The 19,748-nt window shown below is 35.7% G+C and overlaps 1 protein-coding gene across 1 annotated transcript in view; it reads left to right on the top strand.

The window, feature by feature from the left end:
- LOC149794898 (RRP12-like protein) overlaps positions 1-19,748 on the top strand; it is a 141,065-nt gene that overhangs the window by 29,275 nt on the left and 92,042 nt on the right. Inside the window, exons 5-10 of the mRNA XM_089964536.1 lie at positions 270-372; positions 4,204-4,320; positions 6,561-6,699; positions 7,352-7,479; positions 10,638-10,736; positions 11,331-11,422. Of these exons, the coding sequence (XP_089820662.1) occupies positions 270-372; positions 4,204-4,320; positions 6,561-6,699; positions 7,352-7,479; positions 10,638-10,736; positions 11,331-11,422 (678 nt within the window). The remainder of the gene's footprint in view (positions 1-269; positions 373-4,203; positions 4,321-6,560; positions 6,700-7,351; positions 7,480-10,637; positions 10,737-11,330; positions 11,423-19,748) is intronic.

Raw genomic sequence — 19,748 nt, 5'->3', positions numbered from 1 at the left:
AAAAAAAGGCAGCAACTAATAATTCACAACCACTGAGGATTAAAATAACTTGTATAGGGTATGTATCATCATATATCAATGACTTGTTTCAACCCAAAAATTGACCTCAGCTCTTAAGACTGCACTGTCAATCAGATGGTAAAGGAACCCAGAGAACAAAGGTAACCTCATTTATTTTACTACATACAGTTTCATTACAGAAGTATGATTGTGATTGAAAAAGAGGGAAGTTTTATTGTATCCTTATTGCATGTGTTTTTGTTTTTCAGAGTTCCAACAGCAGTGTTAAGAAGTCATTTCTCAGAAGTTGCAAAACAGTTTCTTGACATAATGTCCACTCATGAATCTGGCTCCACATCTCTCTTAAAATCTGTAAGTTTTCATGTTTTGACACTTCTGTCATATACCTCAAATGATTAAGGATGATTGTCACTTTTTAAGCCCCTCCTTGCTTATATTCACCACACTCCAGTCAGTCTGTTAGTGTAAAAATTTTAAACTGGCTAATCTCTCCATTGCATAGTTATTTTAAGAACTTGATGCAATTCTCGAGATGAAATGTCATTTTTGTAGCTTTGCTGGTCATAGACCAGAGTAGCTAATGGAGTTTATTTGCAAAACCTTGCTGATGACCATTTTAATGTAGTGTTAGGTTGCTAAGAAGAAGCATGAACATTAATTAATAGTTGTCCAATTAAGTGTAAGTGAGTTTTGAAAGGTTATTAGTCTGAAATTGTAATCTTTATCATCTGTATTAATGTAATGGCTCTTTTGAAATAAACCCTGTGTGACAGCTTGTAAAGTGAACCATTACATATGTTATATTTCAAACTGGACCTTAAGCAGATTAGGAAAGAGTCCTTTAATGAAAAGAAACAAATTGGTTTTAGTGGGGAAAGAAATGTCAAGCTGATACTGCCTCCCCCCCCCCCATTTGTTAAGTCACCCTTTATTTGTATGATATTTCACTTGTAGGCTGTATTACCAAAGAGCCCATCAGCAAAAAGAAAATATTTGGGTGTATGGGGAGAAAGAATTAGCTAGCTGATTCTGTCCTCCTCCTCTTTGTTAAGTGACCCTTTACATGCATGATACATACATGTCAACCGTTACACTGTTGGCGTAATCATTGCACTTTTTTATACTAAATTACGCCTTATGCGTAAACGTATTATGATTACATGTTTTTGATATGTCCCTGTCCCAAAAAAAGTTATAATTTGTTTTCTTATTTTTATTAGCATCCCATTAATCTTTCAGACTATATTCTAGAAAAGACGGCTTCTATGTAACTACCACATAAGAGTACGCTTTTCCATCCTTGCATGCACTTTCCTAACAATATTATGTTCTATTTATAGCAGCTGCCCTATTTCCAAGAAACATGCTGGTTTTACTTTCAAACTTTTGACCTCGGTTTCTATTTATAGCAGCTGTATGGCTTAGTTAGGAAAGAACAGACTGGTTTTCTAATTTTTAATCTTTGCTTGCAGATTCTTTGGTTTAATTTGTATCTGATACAGAACCAGTCTGTAGGTATTTGGTGCTTAAAGTCAAGTCAGATTTATTCTAGTTGATGTGTGTGTTAGAGCAAAAATGTTTTTTTGTATAATTTCACAGATGGCTTAGAAAAAGACAAAAAACTGATTCAGAGATGAATACATGAATTACACAATGCAGCATTCAATTCTAGGGCAATTTTACGCCCACTGCAGGCTGTGTGGAAAGGATTTTAATATTGGTCGTGATGTGATAAAACAGAAACCTTGAATTAGCTTGTTTTACAAACTCCAATACTAAGGTAACTTGTAACTTCTTTTTTAAAGCAGAACTAATAAATGCAGAGGCCTTATATACTGAGTTCTTAATAGAACACGGACTACCCCTAGCAGTAGAAGACTATGTTGGTTCTTTGTTCAAATGGATGTTTCCAGATTCCGAAATTTCAGAAAATATGTATGTGCAAGAACAAAATCATCCAATATTGTTAGGTTTTTAGCAGAAGATAATTCGCTTAAAAATGCAGAAGCCATGAAAATTGGACTGTTTAGTATTGCAACAGACAGGAGCAGTGATTATGATGACATAAAGTTGTACCCAGTCTGTGTAAGTCTCTTTTTGACAACAAAAGGGCAAAGGTTGCTGATAAATTAGGAGAAGAACCCCTTAAGTATCAAGTTGACATTCTACCTGACAGTGTACTTCATGCGGACAGAGTTGATGTGCAATGGCACCTTATTTTCCAGCTAAAAGATCCAATAAGTGGATGATATATATTTCCTCTTCTTTGCCAGGTTATGAAAGGAATATTGGTTCTTCACCATTCTAATGCTGAATGTGAGAGATTGTTCAGTATTGTTTACAAAAATAAAACTGAATTAAGATCCAGGCTCTGTAACCCAGAACTTAGTGCTCTCCTGGTGTGCAAAACATTCATATTCTCATCTAGTACAAAGTGTTTTGAAATGCAGTATGAGAGACTGTTGCTTTTTAAAGCTCAAAGTGCTATATATGAAAATTAGAAGGAGTAATTGGTGTTAAAAGACATGAAGGGTTAAATAAATCATTTTGTACATATGCTCATTGAATTTTATTATATGTAGATTACTCTTTTTCTGCTCAGATTACTCTTTTTGTCCACTTGGATTTCACTTTTTCCAGGGGTTGGCATGTTTGATGATATTGCACTTGTAGTCTGTATTACCAAAGAGCCCATCAATGAAAATAAAGTATTTGGTTGTAGGGGAGAAAGAGTTAGCTAGAGCTAGCTGATTCTGCCCCCCCCCCCCCATTATTTGTTAAGTGACCCATTACATGTATGATATTGCACATGTGGGCATTAAGCTTATTACCAAAGAGTCCATTAATGGAAAGAAACTAATTGGTTGTAGGGGTGAGGGGTTATAAATAACTAAAAGGGGAACCTAACTTACTGTAAAGGGGGGGGGGAATAACTAGAGGGGGAAAGAATCAGCTAGCCAGTTCTTTCCCTGTGGGGAAACTTTCAGCAAGGGGCAAAGATTTGGCTGTTATACCAGATTTGTTCTAGATGAGATTTTCTTTGCACGAGGAAATTGCATTATTTCTTTTGTTTTGAAGACGATGTCATAATGTCTTCCAAGTGTAACTGAGACACGAAATTGATAATAATATGTTTTTAAATCATTTATGTTGTACTAAACAAAGGGAGTTAAATGGAGCCACAGTTAAATAGCCTAAAACATTGAATAAAAACTCATTGCAACGAACAGGTGGTCTGTTTCAAAGTATTGTTGTTATCTTCTCATCAATGAGAATTGCATGTAAATATATAACTATATGTCCATCAGATATCTGCATACTGGAAATAGAAATAGAATGTCAGCATATATGAAAGAGCACCACCTACCTTCCAAAGATGGACAGACCATCAAGTTCATATGTGTATCGATATGTATTATTGTATATGACACGCTGCATATTGTGAATTGTATCGATATGTGGCACTGGTGTATTGTTTCACGCCTACTCTGAATTCTTCTTGTTCCTACTCCTCCTAAATGGATAGTCATATATATATATTGAGTTTCCATCAAAAGAGTTCTATTGGTGTCTAGTCATTCTGTTGTTGTCTTGTTTTATTGGTGTCTAGTTGTTGTAAATGCTGACCTGCTAGCCATTATGACCACCTTGTCAGCTATCTTGAAAATCTTGCTATGGCTACTCCTTCAGAACTGATGGTCATATTGACATAGGGTTTCACCAGAATGACTTTTATATGATATGTGTTAGATTCTGAATGAAAATGGTGCTCTTAAGACACCCAGTTTGGTTGCCACAATGAACATATTAAAAATCTTGTCACATAGTTGCCTGAATGGGTGAACATGTTGGCTTGGGGTTTTCTTGAGATGTTTTTTAATGGTATCTATTTTGTCCTGAATGAAAATGGTACTGATGTTACATCCAATTTAGCTGCCAGAGTGTCTGATTTGAAAATCTATCGCTCAAGAATGTCATAGATTGTTTCAACATGCAGTTGTTACAAAGAAGAAATCATATTATCTTAAAGTTCCTTAATTCTTTTTGGGCAGTAAAGCATCACTCCCTTCAATGTATTCATTTTTTTTAAAACAACACAGAGCTTTTTGCAAAGGTGCAACATAGCATCCTGCTGAGACAAAATGTATGTACATGATAAATTATTGTTCTTCTTTGTTTCAGGTGCTACTCTGCCTTGCAAATTTGCTGCGTGTACAGGAGCATGCAATCTGGAACAACACATCCACACAGCAAGTCTACAAAGGATTGCTTACTTTCATCACACACAAAAAGCCCAAGGTACCTTTAAGCTTGAAAATTAAAGTTGAAACATTGTTACATTTTGGCATTTACAAAAAATATTACAGCACCCTGGGTCATGCTATTTGCCAGATTACATATCTGTTATCAGAATATTTGCTAAATTAAGGATGTTCCAAATTTCAGTTATTGAAAATAATGTTTTGTTATCATTATTGTCATAACCTTGCATATTGTTTATTTTCAAAATACAAATCCAAACACAGTTGGAGTCAGAAAATGTGTTTAGAATAGTGGTATGCAGAATAACGATCTAGAGAGGTAAAAACATGGAATTACCTGCCAAATAATCAGAATAATTATTTAACGAGGTAAAAACACGGAATTACCTGCCAAATAATCAGAACAATTATTTAACGAGGTAAAAACACGGAATTACCTGCCAAATAATCAGAACAATTATTTAAAGAGGTAAAAACATTTAATTACCTGCCAAAAATTCAGTATTGTTGGTAGTAATGTTTTCTCATGTTGTGTTTGACTGTCTTTGACTTTAGAGGGTCACCATTACATGTCTACATGTACATTGGATGAATGGCTATAAATAGCTTTGCAGGGTCACAATTACATGTGTACATGTACAATGGATGAATGGCTATAAATAACTTTAGAGGGTCACCATTAAAAGTCTACATGTACAATGGATGAATGTCTATAAATAACTTTAGAGGGTCACCATTAAAAGTCTACATGTACAATGGATGAATGGCTATAAATAACTTCAGAGGGTCACCATTAAAAGTCTACATGTACAATGGATGAATGGCTATAAATAACTTCAGAGGGTCACCATTAAAAGTCTACATGTACAATGGATGAATGGCTATAAATAACTTTGCAGGGTTACCATTACATGTCTACATGTACAATGGATGAATGGCTATAAATAACTTTGCAGGGTTACCATTACATGTCTACATGTACAATGGATGAATGGCTATAAATAATACATTTATTGAACAGCATGAAATCAATCAAACACTCTATCTCTTTCAGATTCTTTGAGATCAATGTGAACTTTTTATTACTGCCATACCAAAATCTATGAACATCATGGGTCAAGAAAAAAAATTCATCATCTTTCAATCCCCTTTCCATAATGTTGAGTTCAGATATTGTATAAATTGCCAGTTTGTGTGTAAATTGTAAATTATATGGTATGAAAACTGAAACAAAAATGCTTTGAATGTGAAACCCATCTGTGGACAGTGGCATCTCTCATGTAAAACAAATTGCAAAGATGAGGTAGTATGTAGCCAGTTGTGTATGGGACATACATACCTGACTCGGGTATGGATTTTGAAGGGTGATCCTTGACTAGAGTGCATACCCTGCCAGTATCCACCGACATTTGAACATATTATTATCAAATACATTGACTTAAACCCTGTGAGACAGAAGTTTTTTATGTGAGCTTAGTTATGATGAATTACTACTAGAGAATATCTTGGATGTTTTGATTTAGTTTTATTTGCAGACACCTGAGAATTCTAGCTATGATAAACTATCAGGCCTTTGAGGTGACCCTCATTGGACTGAAAATTGAAAAGGATTTTTTGTCTGTATTTTTCCCTTGATGTTTAAAAAAAAGATCAAAAAGAATTTTGGTCAAGAAAAAAGTTTATTTAAGATATTATTTATATTTTTTTTATTTGGGTTTTTCTTTTTGAATGGACATGCTTGTTTTGATTCCTGTTGCCAGGCTTCCATTTGTTAAGTCCCCTGTGCTAAACTTATGGGCTTGTTTAGTGCAGTAATATATCAGATTTTAGATTTTAAGAATGAACGAAATAGCTGGCATGCAAGGTTAGGACTATAATTATGATATAACACTATTTTCAAAGGCATGAGTTTGGAGCATCCTTAATTTAGCAAATATTTTGATAACAAATATGACCCAGAGTACTGTAATATGTGCCCTATTTCTCAGAATTCTTCGGTGTGTGAACTTTATATTTTCATTGTTATAATTTATTTTATACACATTTTACAGAACTTTAAAATCTAATGTTCTTTTGTTATTTCATGCTTATATTTTTGGAAGAGTTTATCTTCCTAAAGTTCTTGTGTAATTCTTAACATTGACAATTTTTGAACTTGACTTTTGATTGGCACTATTTGACCATCATTGTGCTGACATGCCATTAAATGCTTATAGTTGCTTCTTTTCACTTTCCTCTCCATGTATCTGCTATGCAAAGTTATCTCCCCATTTGCAGGTAAGAAAAGCGGTTCATCAGGGTCTTTGTATTGTCTTGAAAGGAAGCTTATTCATGATACAGGGAGACCCTCCACCTCACCACCCTGCAGCCTCCATTACAGCCAAGTATTGTATTCACATCATAGAACAGAGTGGAGGTAAGTGTTATATTTTCTTTCCATCAGTATGTCTTTCTATTCTGAATTACAATAAATTACCCATAAACACACTGGTCAACTTTGTTGGGTACTACTTTTTTGGTATTATTCAGTCAACACCAATAACAGTTACAAATAACATCTTTGTCTGCAACTTCACATAGACAAGTTATATGAATTTTGTTATTGTTATATTAATTTCTCAGTTACATATTGACATGTCAATCCTGAGTTCATTGAGAGATAATATGGAAGACACAAGACATGCAAATATTCTTGGATGAATGATATGTATTTCTAAATTTTTGGTACGGATAGACAAATAAATTGTCGCTTTCAGTTCTCAGGCTGTTTATTTTTAAAAAAGTATGCACATGATGAAGTGAGAGTACTTATATACAGATTGACAGAAGTAACTGATCACAGATGTCCACAAAAGTACTGGTAGCCCAATTAAATTTGTGGCTACCTCTAAGAAGTGATAAAAGTGGCCTCTGAAAACAGGTTGTTGCTAAATAGAGGTTCACATCTTGAAAACTGACTGTTGAAGACAGGAAATTGCTTAATGCAGGTGAACATTAAGGGAAGTTTAATTGTAGCAACAATAACAATAATAATAATAATAATGATAATAATAATTTCTTTGTTGTAGGTATTGGAGAAGCAACAGATACTCTACACATCTTGTCCCTGTTAAAGGATGTTCTGTCAGTATTCCCTCAGAATACTGTGAAGTCCTGCTGTGAAACAATTCTCAAACTTATGACTCTGAGCAATGTGGTAGGTATCTTCAATGCCGATGGAGAAATTGTAGGGTCAGTCCCTTATTCTGGCTTCAGAGGTCTGGTTTGTACATGAGATTAAGCAAAGGAAATACTTATACAAATTACTTCCCCAATATTTTTTTGCACAGAAAGTTATTGTTGGAGGTAGATCATTATCCTTTGAGCACTTTAGTACACCTTAATATTTGCAAGAAATAGTTGAGATTTTTTGTTTCACTGGTCATATACCAGAATAGCTTAATTTGATAGCGCTTCATGCAATGTCTTTTGTCCATCATTAGTTAACTGAAGTTTTGTTGTCACTGCTGTCCTAAACTACAAGGAGGATTGCTGTGAAACTTCACAAACAAATTGATTCGAAAGTCTAGTTGGCACTTATTGAAATCCAGACAACCAGTTTGGCTGCCATGGCAGCTATCTTGAAAACATTGTTATCACTACTCTTTCTTAATGGATTGTCTTATCAGTATAGAGTTTTCACTAGAAGATTTTCTATGATATTTGGTTTGCTTTGATTTTTTATGGCAAAGCAGCCCAATTAGGTTATTAAGTGCCAAGGCAATTATTATAAAGTGCCTTACGCAAACGACATACCACAATAGCTGATTCAGGTTGGTCAGATGGTAGGATTCAAACACAGGCCCTTTTGTTCACGAGTCCAGCACATTAACCACAGAGGCACAGCAGCTTCCCCTTTCTATGATATGTATTAGGTCGAAAATGAAAATGGTGCCAATTTGAAGAGCAGGATAACTGCCACAGTGGCCATCTTTGAAATCTTATCGCTACCCTTTCATTATCGTCATACAGGTATTTCACTAACAGACTTCTTATGATATCTAGTTGATCTTAAATTAAAATAGTCCTGACCTGACATCCAGTATGGCTGACACAGTAGCTACACCACTTCCATGATAACTCGCACCCTGATAACTCGTGAACCCGCTTATAATGTTGGGTCAGGCGTGGATCCCATATTTTTTTTGCCAGATAGTTAAAAAAATTAATCCTTATTTCTTTAACTTGAAGAAAATCGTGATTAAAATTGGTAACTGAAACATTGATATATCGCTCATTTTATAGTCGAAAACGGTAGATAGGACCTGTAAATTTGAATCATTATTTTGAAATTATCAACTTTTAATAAGAAGTCATATGATTGCTTACATTTTCTTTCCAAACGACTACGATATAAGAGTATGCTTGTCCATGGACATGCATGCACTTTCCTAACAGTATTATGTTCTATTTATAGCAGCTATCCTATTTCCAAAAAACGTGCTGGTTCTACTTTCAAACTTTTTGACCTTGGAATCTATTTATAGCAGCTGTATGGCTTCATGAGGAGAGAACAGACTGGTTTTCTAATTTTTATTCTTTACTCACAGATTCTTTGTTCTAATTCATATTTGGTACAGAAAGAGTCTATACGTATTTGGTGCTAAGAAGTCTGATTTATTTTAGTCGATGCGTGTGTTAGAGCAAAATTAATTTTTTTCAAATAATTTCACAGATGGATTAGAAAAGACTAAAAATAAACAAACCAAAAATAACAGAATTCTCCAAAGATGAAGATATGAATAACCTAATACAGCTTTCCATTCAAGGGCAACATCATATCCATTGCAGCCTATGTGTAAAGAATTTTAATATTTGGTGCTAAAAGTCTTCAGATGGATTCTAGTAAATGTGTATGTTAGAGCACAAATTTTTTCCTAATAATTTCACAGAGGGATCAGAAAAAGACAAAAACACAGAATCCTCCAAAGAATCAAAGATGAATACATGAATGGCATAACACAGTGTTCCATTCTAGGGCAGCATCATGCCCATTGCAGGCTGTGTGGAAACGATTTTATTATTTGACATGGTGGTAAATGTGATGTGGAGAAACACTTGAAAACCAAGAAACACATTGAATTAGCTCATCTTACTAAATTCAATACTAAGGTAACTTCTTATTTACAGCAGACATGCAGACATGTATGTTATAAATGCAAAGGTGTTATTTACAGAGTTCTTAATAGAACATGGACTACCCAAGACAGTAGCAGACCACATTGGTCCTTTGTTCAAACGAATGTTTCCTGATTCCAAAATTGCTGAAAAATATGCTTGTGCAAGAACAAAATCATCTAATATTATTTGGTATTTAGCAGAAGATACTTCACTTAAAATTGCAGAAGCCTTGAAAATTGGGCCATTTAGTGTTGTAACAGACAGGAGTAGTGATTGTGACAAAAAATTGTACCTAGTATGTGTTAGATACTTCGACAATGAAAAGGGCAAAGTCATGAGTGTTCTTCTTTCATTACCAGAATTAACAGTAGATTCCACAGGAAAAAACATTTTTGACTTGCTTAATAATGCTTTGAAGTAACATAAGTTGGCAGAACTGTATGGGGTTCTCAGCTGATAATGCATCAGGGATGACTGGAATTCACGATTGCATCCTATATTTTGAAAATGTCTCCATTAGTGTACAAAACAGGTTGTCCCAGTCATTGGATGCACCTTGCTGCTGGAAAGGCTGTTGATAAATTAGAAGTAGATATTGGTCATTTGCTAATTGATATCTACTGCTATTTGGAAAAAAGTAGTAAAGGGAAACAAACTCTATAGATGTGTACAAGATGGTTGTAACCGAATCTTTGGATGTAGTTGTGGATTTTGTTGATCAACACACATTAGTCTCTGCATGCAAATCTTGTACAAAATGTGGTTTCCCAGCACAAAATCCTGTTTAAACCCAGATGGGGCAAATTTGAAGTGAGTGTGGTCTTTGCTGACAATATACAAGAAAAAAAGCACAGTAAAACTTTCCCAGACTGGATGCTATTTTGAAATAAACTTGTGATTGTTGTATGGAGGTGCTCAATTTTTAGAGGTTGGATGCCTGTTATAATGGCCTATTAGGGACGAAAATATGTGGCTAATCTGCAGAGGTGCAGTGATGGAGAGACCAGTTTAGGGCAATAGCACAGTGTAGCACATCAAGTGGCATCTGTGTCCATTTTTGTCAACAGAAGTACGATTTTTTCTTGATATTTTCTGGTCCTAGTTTGTAGAAATCATGTATATGCCAGCCTTGTGTACAGTCAGTACACTGTTTTCTACAGATTCCATATCAATAAGATTGTATACATCTTTCAGATGGTGACAGCTGGATGTATGCAGGCTCTCAATGGGTTGTTTGTTGCCAAACCCAGAGCTTCGAACCTGCCTGCAGAGTTAAATGCACAGATTATTACAGTGAGTAAAGCTCTGTAGATAATTGTTTATTTTTCAAATTTTCTTGAATGAAGTATATACATATAATACATGAACTCATTTGATTGAATTTTTTGCGAGACAGTGCAGTTGTAAAAAATCAGAACAACAGGTAATGTCGCATCTTAAGTGAAAAGAAAAAATGAAAACGCATTTTCAAGTTTATGTCAGGACTAAATTCATTTGATTGAACTGGTTTAATTAAGATTGTTGATAAAGAAACCTGTCAGTTTGGTGGTTAAAATATCAAAGTGAGTGTCACAATGACTGAATGAAGAAAAATATTTTCTTAAACAATAACATTAATTTGCCATCATAGACTGGGACTGAAATTGATGAATGGCTTGCAATTGGAGTAGGGATTGAGCCTAGGAATAAGTTTTGTCCTTGATTAAAATGTGTCTTTATATAGAGCTCAAATCTTTGGATGCACTTAGGAAAAAGACATTTTTCGCTGTTTTCTTTTATCAACGGGTATCCTTTATATAGTTGTGTCGATTAAAGCAGACTTGATTGTGTGTGTTTGTTTTTATTTTGTTGAAATTAAACAACAGAATTTTGACCCATGTTTTGCAGGCTCTTTATGATTATCAGCCATCTGAGAATGATGTACAGCCGATGCAGGCCTGGCTTACTGTGATGGAATCGGCTCATGTCAACCTTATCAGGTTAAATTCCTTTCATTTTTATCTTGCAGGCTTTAAGAAATGGCATAGTATCGATATGACTTTTGATTGAAGCCAGAATTAGTAGTGACATTAATGTGTCATTTTTGAAACTCACATAAATTATAATCTAGTACTGGGGCAACATTTAAGTTTCTGTTTGTTGAACATATTTGGCATAAGTTATTAAAAAAGTTTATAATTTCAAAAGGTACAAATGCAGAGTATTACATCATTGTATTTGAATTGATATTTTCATGAGTATTTTCTCCAGTTTTTAAAATAATTGAATAACTAGAGCTCTCTTGCTTGAATATAGGGGGCCCTTCTCGCTTTTAGGGGAAAATGCCTATTATTGCATCATCTGCTATGAACTTAATTACGTGCTTGTTTAAATAATGCACATTTATATTTATAGTCTGACTCTACATCCCTTTTTGTTTGTACCACCCTACTGATTTAAAAAATGAGAACGTTTAATGTGATAAAAAGTGCACAGAACTAAGTCAATTGAACTATTGATCTATAATTTCTAACCTGACTGTGACCAGAATGGCACTAATGCTGGCATCCCCTGCACCATTTCATGCTTAACAGACTTTCCATACTAACACGGCGCCATATTGTGACATTTTTTTAATTGCTGCTCCTCCAGAACAAATAGTCATATCAGCATGGTGTTTCTTCTTTGAATATATAACCTAATCACATTAACAATCGGTTAGGGATATAAGGCAGCAATCTCCAGATGACTTTGCTGGCACAGTGACGCCCCTATTTCAGTGACCAGAAGGTCAATATCATGAGTGAGGTACGGTCTTTCATGTGTCAATGGCACAACCACAGTTGGCTCATGAAAGGAATTCCTCTGGAGAAATCCAACTGCAAAAAATGCTCTGTACAGATGCCAGTACATACAGTTGGGGTGCCCACTTGTTGCTGGAAATCAGTATTGTCTATGGAAATGTCTCTTCACATCAACCTTCTAGGAATGAAAGCTATCAACAAATGCCTTGCAGCACTGGAAGGACCAACTCTGCTGTAAATCATTCCTGCTTATGTCAGACAAATCTGCAGTTTGTGACTTACTTGTCAAGCAAGTGGCAGCAAATTGCCCTACCTGTGCATGCTGGTTTGACAGTTTCTTCGTTGGTGCTACTCGAGTCAGCAATCTGCTTAAGCTACAGTCAGACTGAATCTTCTCAAACAACCAAGGTCACAGGTGTTACTCACCTGCCTTGACCTAACCTTTTTAACTTTTGGCAGGTTGTACATTTGCCATACTCTACCTTTCAAAATATAAAAGCCATCTCATAAAATCAGAGTAGTTTCTGCAAGCCTCATGTTTGAATGCAATGTTTAGATCCAATACATCATAGAAGCTGTTGGCTGGCATTCAGAGGCCACTTTCTTGAGTTTTTATCACAGGGGATTAGCTTTGCAGATATGGAATCTGAATTTGGTGGGTTCTTTGGGTGCAGATCAGAATACTCTCCTGATCTCATTACTTGAAGACCCTGCAACCACTCTGCTATGTGAGCATCCTTGCTGTTCCTTAACTTATCTTAAATACTGGCAACACCTTGCAGTGTCATGGGGAGGTAGTAAGCAAGAGTTACTACCCTTTGTATGATATGGACAGAAAAGATGATTTTCCTCATTTAGTAGGTCTAGATTCAGGAGGTAGCAGGCTTATAAACCCTAATTTTAATGTAATCTGGTAGGTATTCTCTGGAAAACATAATTACCATAAAATTTGCTTTCCACTAAAAGATCTCTTATTATGTTTATCCTAAACGAAAATTGTGCTGATCTCATGTCCAATATTGCCACCATAGTAGCCATCTTGCTGTCTTGAACAAGCTGTGCTGGATATCATGTGACTTCCATTGTACCCTGAATATGAGCAGCCAGAATGATAATTTACACATGTGTTTGAATTGGTTCACTCTCTTCTGGTCATGCCAGAGACAGATAATGAAGCAAATAGAACATTTGAAGCAAAGACAAAAAAGTGTAACAAAGCTAAAGTTAAGCAGAAATACAATGATGAATTTTAAAAACCAGATGTCATAAGCTATTCTTGATATGGAGTGAATTACACATTTGCAAATTTTGTAGTTATAAATCCTTGTAATAGGGAGGAGTAACTGATTTAACCTATATAGTGTATGGCTTTCTAGGCAATTAATATACATGTACTGATTTAACCCAGAGAGTGTATGACTTTGTAGGCAGTTGATATACATGTATTCATGGAGTGTATGGCTATGTAGGCAGTTGACATACATATACCCATAGAGTGTATGGCTTTGTAGGCAGTTGATATACATATACCAAAGTTACACAGTGCAGTGTCCTGTAAAAAGAACACCTGTTATCTATTTGTATACAAATAGGTCTGCCAATTAACTGTTACAGCAGTGTAGTTATATTCAGCATCAATTTTAACCATTTAAAATTTTTGGTACACCTATTATGTATAGAAAATTTAAGAGTAAAATCTGATCATTATAGTTGTATAATTATTTTTCACGGAATAATTTTTTATGTGCTATCTGGCATGGCACTTGATTTTAAAAAGTTGTCACCCAAAAAATCGCCAGCTAAAATATTTTGTCGCCAATTTTCAAAATATGTGGCCATTTTCATAACACAGTACTATCCATTTATCTCAACATCCTCGGAACCAAGGTAATATTGTTGACATAAGCGGATGTTTAGATAAGTAAGTGGGAGGGGAGAAAATAAATTGCAGTTTCGCATACAAATGATGACCTGACGTCATTGACTAGGATTTACAGAGAGAGAAAAAATGGAAATTTTGATTAAATGAAGACAACTAGTCTGAAGTACGCTTGTATATTGACAATTCACATTTGTCTAGTACACTCCACAATGTATTAAATAATATACATGCATATGGCAATTCGTGAATTAGAGTATTTGATCACATGTTAGAAAATTCTTGTATCAGTCAAATCCCATTAGAAAACACAATTAAAACTTCTATATAAAAAAACGTTAGTCCTTGTTTGATCTATATCCCATTGTCAACAAACACATTTTCCAAAACAATTCACTCTGATATTTATTATCCTAGTAGCACGTGACTGTATAGTTGTTTATATGCTACATGTACATGTACTTAAAGTGGCCTAGAGTTTGGTCAGCCAGAGACAACTACTATGATGCTGAGGCTACCAAGGGAATGAGTCTTTTCCCTTAGGGAAATGGAAACGTGAACAAATTAAAAAGTTCCACATTCTTGCAAAATGTCCCACCTTCAGTTAACTTGATGGCCAGATATTTATTGTTTCAAAATATTGGAACTTTAATGGGGGTTTTAAACTGCCATTGGTAGCGATCGTAAGCATGAACTTTTTTGTTGCAAACAGGAAACTTTCATGGTACAATAAATATGTTCCAGTCACTATGGAAAATGAAACAATGCTTTTATTTAAGTTTGTTGCTGACTTTCTTTCATCAGTGGTCTTGAGCTTGCTTTGATGAAGGGTCATGTCTGTTGAAGGTGCCACTAAAAGCACTCTTTGAAGGACCAAACAAATGCCCATTAGCTATTGCTGCAACATCAAATAATTGTAAAACATTGATGGAGACATAAATTGTTTTCCTTCATTTGTTTAGTATATATACAAAACTGTCGATGCTTCAGAGGTAATCGGTTTTATTTGAAGTTTCAGCAGAACTATCTTTTCTGATACATTTTTGAAAAAGGAAAAACATTGCCATCATCTGGTAGATTGTAGTCATTCCCATTCCCACCTTCAGAGGTGGTCAGTTGAATATTTGGGTTATATTACAGCACAGAGTATTAAGGCCAGACAGCAGCATAAGCAGATTATGATATAACATTGCTGTGTTAGGGTGGTTTGTCAATATGAACAAAGGATTTGTTTTATGCAGCAACAGATTCCAGTGCAATTTATATCTTTAACTTCAGTTTTGAGCTTCCTGTTATGGTGCCTTTGAATTTCTCAACTCCTAACCCAAGACTGTATATACAGTTTTTAACAGCCAAAAATGTTGTCGCCAAAAAGATCACCAGATAGTATATTTTGTCGCCAATAAAAAAAAAAAAAATCACAATTTGCAACATTAGTGAATCCAGCACAATCTCTGGCTTTAAAATCTAGAGAGGGTTCATTCACCGCCAAGCCAGTGAAACAGTGTGAGCAACTGTAGCTGTCATTTCTCATACTCAAAATTTGCCAGTTCTTTGTCTATGTCTGGATCATAAAATCACCTGAATTTGATAAATTATAAAAACTCTGTGATGCCTACATCAACATCAGAGCCTTTACCTAAGTTATTGAAGCTTTCATAGTTGTGATTCTAATTGTGCAAATTCCAGAAAGTACTTTTACGAAATTTGCGATCTCCATTTTGGAGAGTGGAAAATCTAACCCAGTTAATTAAAGTAAGATTATAACTTGAACTTAAACAGTGACCACATGCTCTGACATATTGGTAATTCACATCAATGAATTAGTATCTAATAGGGGTTTTTCCCTGAAGGTGGTGCAACAGAAAACCAGCCCAAAAATGGCTGATGTTTACAGCAGGCATCCAAATGTGCTTCCATGAGAATGGTATAGAGGCATCAAAACTTGCTTCCATGTGAATCGGATAGAGGTGTCCAAAGGCATTTCAATGAGAATTAGGTAGAGGCATCCAAAGGCGCTTACATAAAGTAAAGGGATAAGAAAACATATGGGCTCCATAAAACACTCATTCTTCAGAAACCAGTGTTGATCAATGAGAAACTTAAGTTTTTCAGTACTCCAGATGCTAAGTTCAGTTTCAGCCAGCTAGTCTTCCAGTCATGTACACGTGCACAGATATACATCAGGCCTCCATTACCCTCGCGATTCCTAAAGTCTTGCAGATGTGAGGGACTTGGTGTCAACTAATGTTGGTGACGTACCCTTAGCAGGAAACATCTTTTATCAGCTACCTGCATGATTTAGCACTGGAGATTCTGAGGAAGCCCTGTCTTCTCCATGCCTGCTGATTGAACCACATATGTAAGAAGGTACATCACTTTGGATGTCTGTGAAGGGAAATGGAGATGTTTTCATGGTTTGAATGGAGGAAATCTTCCTTACAGCATCAGTACATTAAATAGCTAACTGTCTACTTTGCTTTTTAAAGAGAAGTTAGCTCCCATCACAATCGAGGGTTTTTATTTGATGATCTCAGATACATTCTGCCGACATGGAGGGGAAGATATAGATCAGAACTTCTCAGTCCTTCTTGCAGAACTTGACTTGTTTTGACTGAAGGCTTTCGTCCTTTGTCTGAAATGGAATCAGCTATGAGTTTTGGTGGAGTTGATTAAGGCATTCATTGCACCACAGCTCCTTCAGAGGCTTTACTTCAAAAGGGTTCTTTTGACCTGGATGAACCTATAGCAACAGCACAGCAAGTTACTTTACCAGGTTGTTGAGCAGCTTTGTATGATGACAGGTTACTACACTTTCACTGGTTTGTGGGAATTTATGCATTTTTTTTCTTCTCTAAAATGTGTCTATGTATAAGCCATGTGTTATACAAACTGGATATTGCTTCATGCATATTAGGAAAACCATCAGGCCAACTCCATTGTAACTTCTTTTGTGTGTTCTCCTAATAAATTATAATCAGATAATGAGTTTGAAGAACAATTTCTTTTAATAAAATAAGTTTCTTCAATAAGACCTACTTGGTCATAAAATAGGCACACCCTCCCAGCCTCCCTAAAGGTACATGCTGAGAAGAGCATGCACATCCACTCCAGTACTAAGTGACAGTTTGATAGAATTTGGCACCAATGGTAAGGGTCTTTAACAATGTTGTTAATGGCAGCAGAAACTGACTGTTCAAGTTTTTGTGCAAGCCAGTTTAATGTTTATGTGCAAACCAGTGATAAAATATATGTGCAAACCAGTGTTCAACTTTAGGTGCAAAGCAGTGTTAAAGTTTTGGCATAAACCAGTGTTAAAGTTTGGTGCAAACCAGTGTTAAAATGTATGTGCAAACAATGATAAAGTTTTGGTGCAAACCCGTGTTAAAATGAATATGCAAGCCAGTGTTAAAATGTATGTATGCATGCTGGTGTTAAAATGTATGTGTAAGCCAGTGTTACATGTTTGTGTGCAGCACAGGTGGGACACATGCATTGGTCCCCTCTATAATGCCCTTCAGTATGCCACTTCTCTTTTTAATGCATGTATGGTCATGGGCCCCTGCATACTCATTGATGCTTTAACTTACTTATGATAACCAATTATAATGTGTTTACTTAAGTAAATTAATTTTTATTGTAGTATAATGTATTTTCAAAACAGTTCACTTGGAATATACCCCAGTGTAAGACTTGCTCAGTAATAACAAAAATTGGAATTACTCCAGTGTAAGACTTGCTCAGTTATAACATGGATTGGAATATACCCCAGTGTAAGGCTCATTTATTATAAGATGGACTGGAATGTGCCCCAGTGTAAGACTCAATCAGTAATAACACGGATTGCAGTATACCCCAGTGTATGGCTCACTCATTATAACATGGATTGGAATGTACCCCAGTGTATGGCTCACTCATTAAAACATGGATTGAAGTTGTTGTTGTGGGGTTTAGCGCCAGTTTTCAGCACAAGATAGGCTATACGGTCCGGTACCGCTGGTCGTGATATTAGTAGATCTACAGCCGATTAATACAGTTGGCCCGTTAGCAAGTATTTTAGCCTAATTTAATCTATATGTATAAGAGTAGTTTTACAAATGCTTTTGAGAGAACCTGGGGCCTAACCGGAATTTTGCTCCGCGCATGCGTCACCAACACTGATTTGAGTTACGGTTCAGCATTGCATGCAAGATTTTAAAAATGTCTTCACCACCAAGGAAAAAAGAAATGTATTACTTAAAAAGTGAAGTTTATTTTGGAATATATAAAAAATTGGCCGTGCATTCTGCCATTAAATATTGATATTCATCATGCTTTTTGCACTCAGTGTGCCATCGCAGACATGATGTGAGGAAGCACGTCAGTTGCAAAAAACACATAGAAGTTGGGAAAATTAAGAATTCGCAGATTTTAGCTCTGGAATATTTTAAGCCATCGGTGGAAAACCTGCAGGCTACCAACGCTGAAGCTTTATTTGTGAGTTTTCTTGTCGAAAACAATCTACCTTTATCAGCTGGAGGCCATGCTAAACATTTGTTCTGACAAATGTTCCCAGACTCAAAAATCGCTTCCAAATTTTCCTGTGGAAGAACCACAAAGTGCTGCAGCTCCTGTGGATTCCCCACAGCAACAGTGACAGCAAAAGAGTATTTTCTCTAGTGAGGGGGAAAAAAAGACAGACTTTAGGGCCTCTTTTGCTGCAGAAAATGTGTCAGCAATTTTAGTCACCAAGATCAACCAGCAGGCAAGAAGTCTGAACTGTTTAGAAAACAAATTTACGATCAAGCAGTTGAGGGAGTTCAAGTCTGCCACAGTATCATGTCTTGATAAATAAATATTTCTGCATATATGTAGTGTTTTAGTTTTATATTGCGATCTTGATATAGTGTAGTATTGACAATCAGAGTGGATGGAGTTATTGTCATGGTATTTTTCACTAATTCATGTCCAAATTCACGACTTTTTATCCCAATTTTTACTAATTGTGAGCCTGGAAGGTTGGCAGCTATGCCCAGTGTATGGCTTACTCAGTAATGACATCGATTGTAATGTACCCCAGTGTAAGGTTCTCTCATTATAACATTAATTGGAATGTACCCCAGTGCATGGCTGTCTCATTATAACATGAATTGGGATGTACCCCAGTGTAAGGCTTTCTCATTATATAACATGGATTGGAATGTACCCCAGTGTTAGGCACACTCATTATAGCATGGATTGGAATGTACCCTAGTATCACTCAGTAACAACATGGATTGGAATGTATCCCAATGTATGGCTAACTCGTTATAAAATGGCTTGGAATGTACCCTAGTGTAAGGCTTTCTCATTATAACATGGATTGGAATGTACCTCAGGGTAAGGCTTTCTCATTATAACATGGATTGGAATGTACCCCATTGTAAGACTTGCTCAGTTATAACATGGATTGGAATATAGCCCAGTGTAAGGCACTCTCATTATAACATGAATTGGAATGTACCCCAGTGTAAGGGTCACTCATTATAGCATGGAATATACCCCAGTGTAAGGGTCACTCATTATAGCATGGAATATACCCCAGTGTAAGGCTCACTCATTATAGCATGGAATATACCCCAGTGTAAGGTTCTTTCATTATAACATGGATCTCTTTTATATCTG

Source organism: Sinohyriopsis cumingii, chromosome 7 (genome assembly GCF_028554795.1).
Source record: "Sinohyriopsis cumingii isolate HCF-2022 chromosome 7, ASM2855479v2, whole genome shotgun sequence".
NCBI lineage: Eukaryota > Metazoa > Mollusca > Bivalvia > Unionida > Unionidae > Sinohyriopsis > Sinohyriopsis cumingii.
Note: the sequence above shows the minus strand (reverse complement) of the source record. Positions and strands in the feature narration are given on the sequence as shown.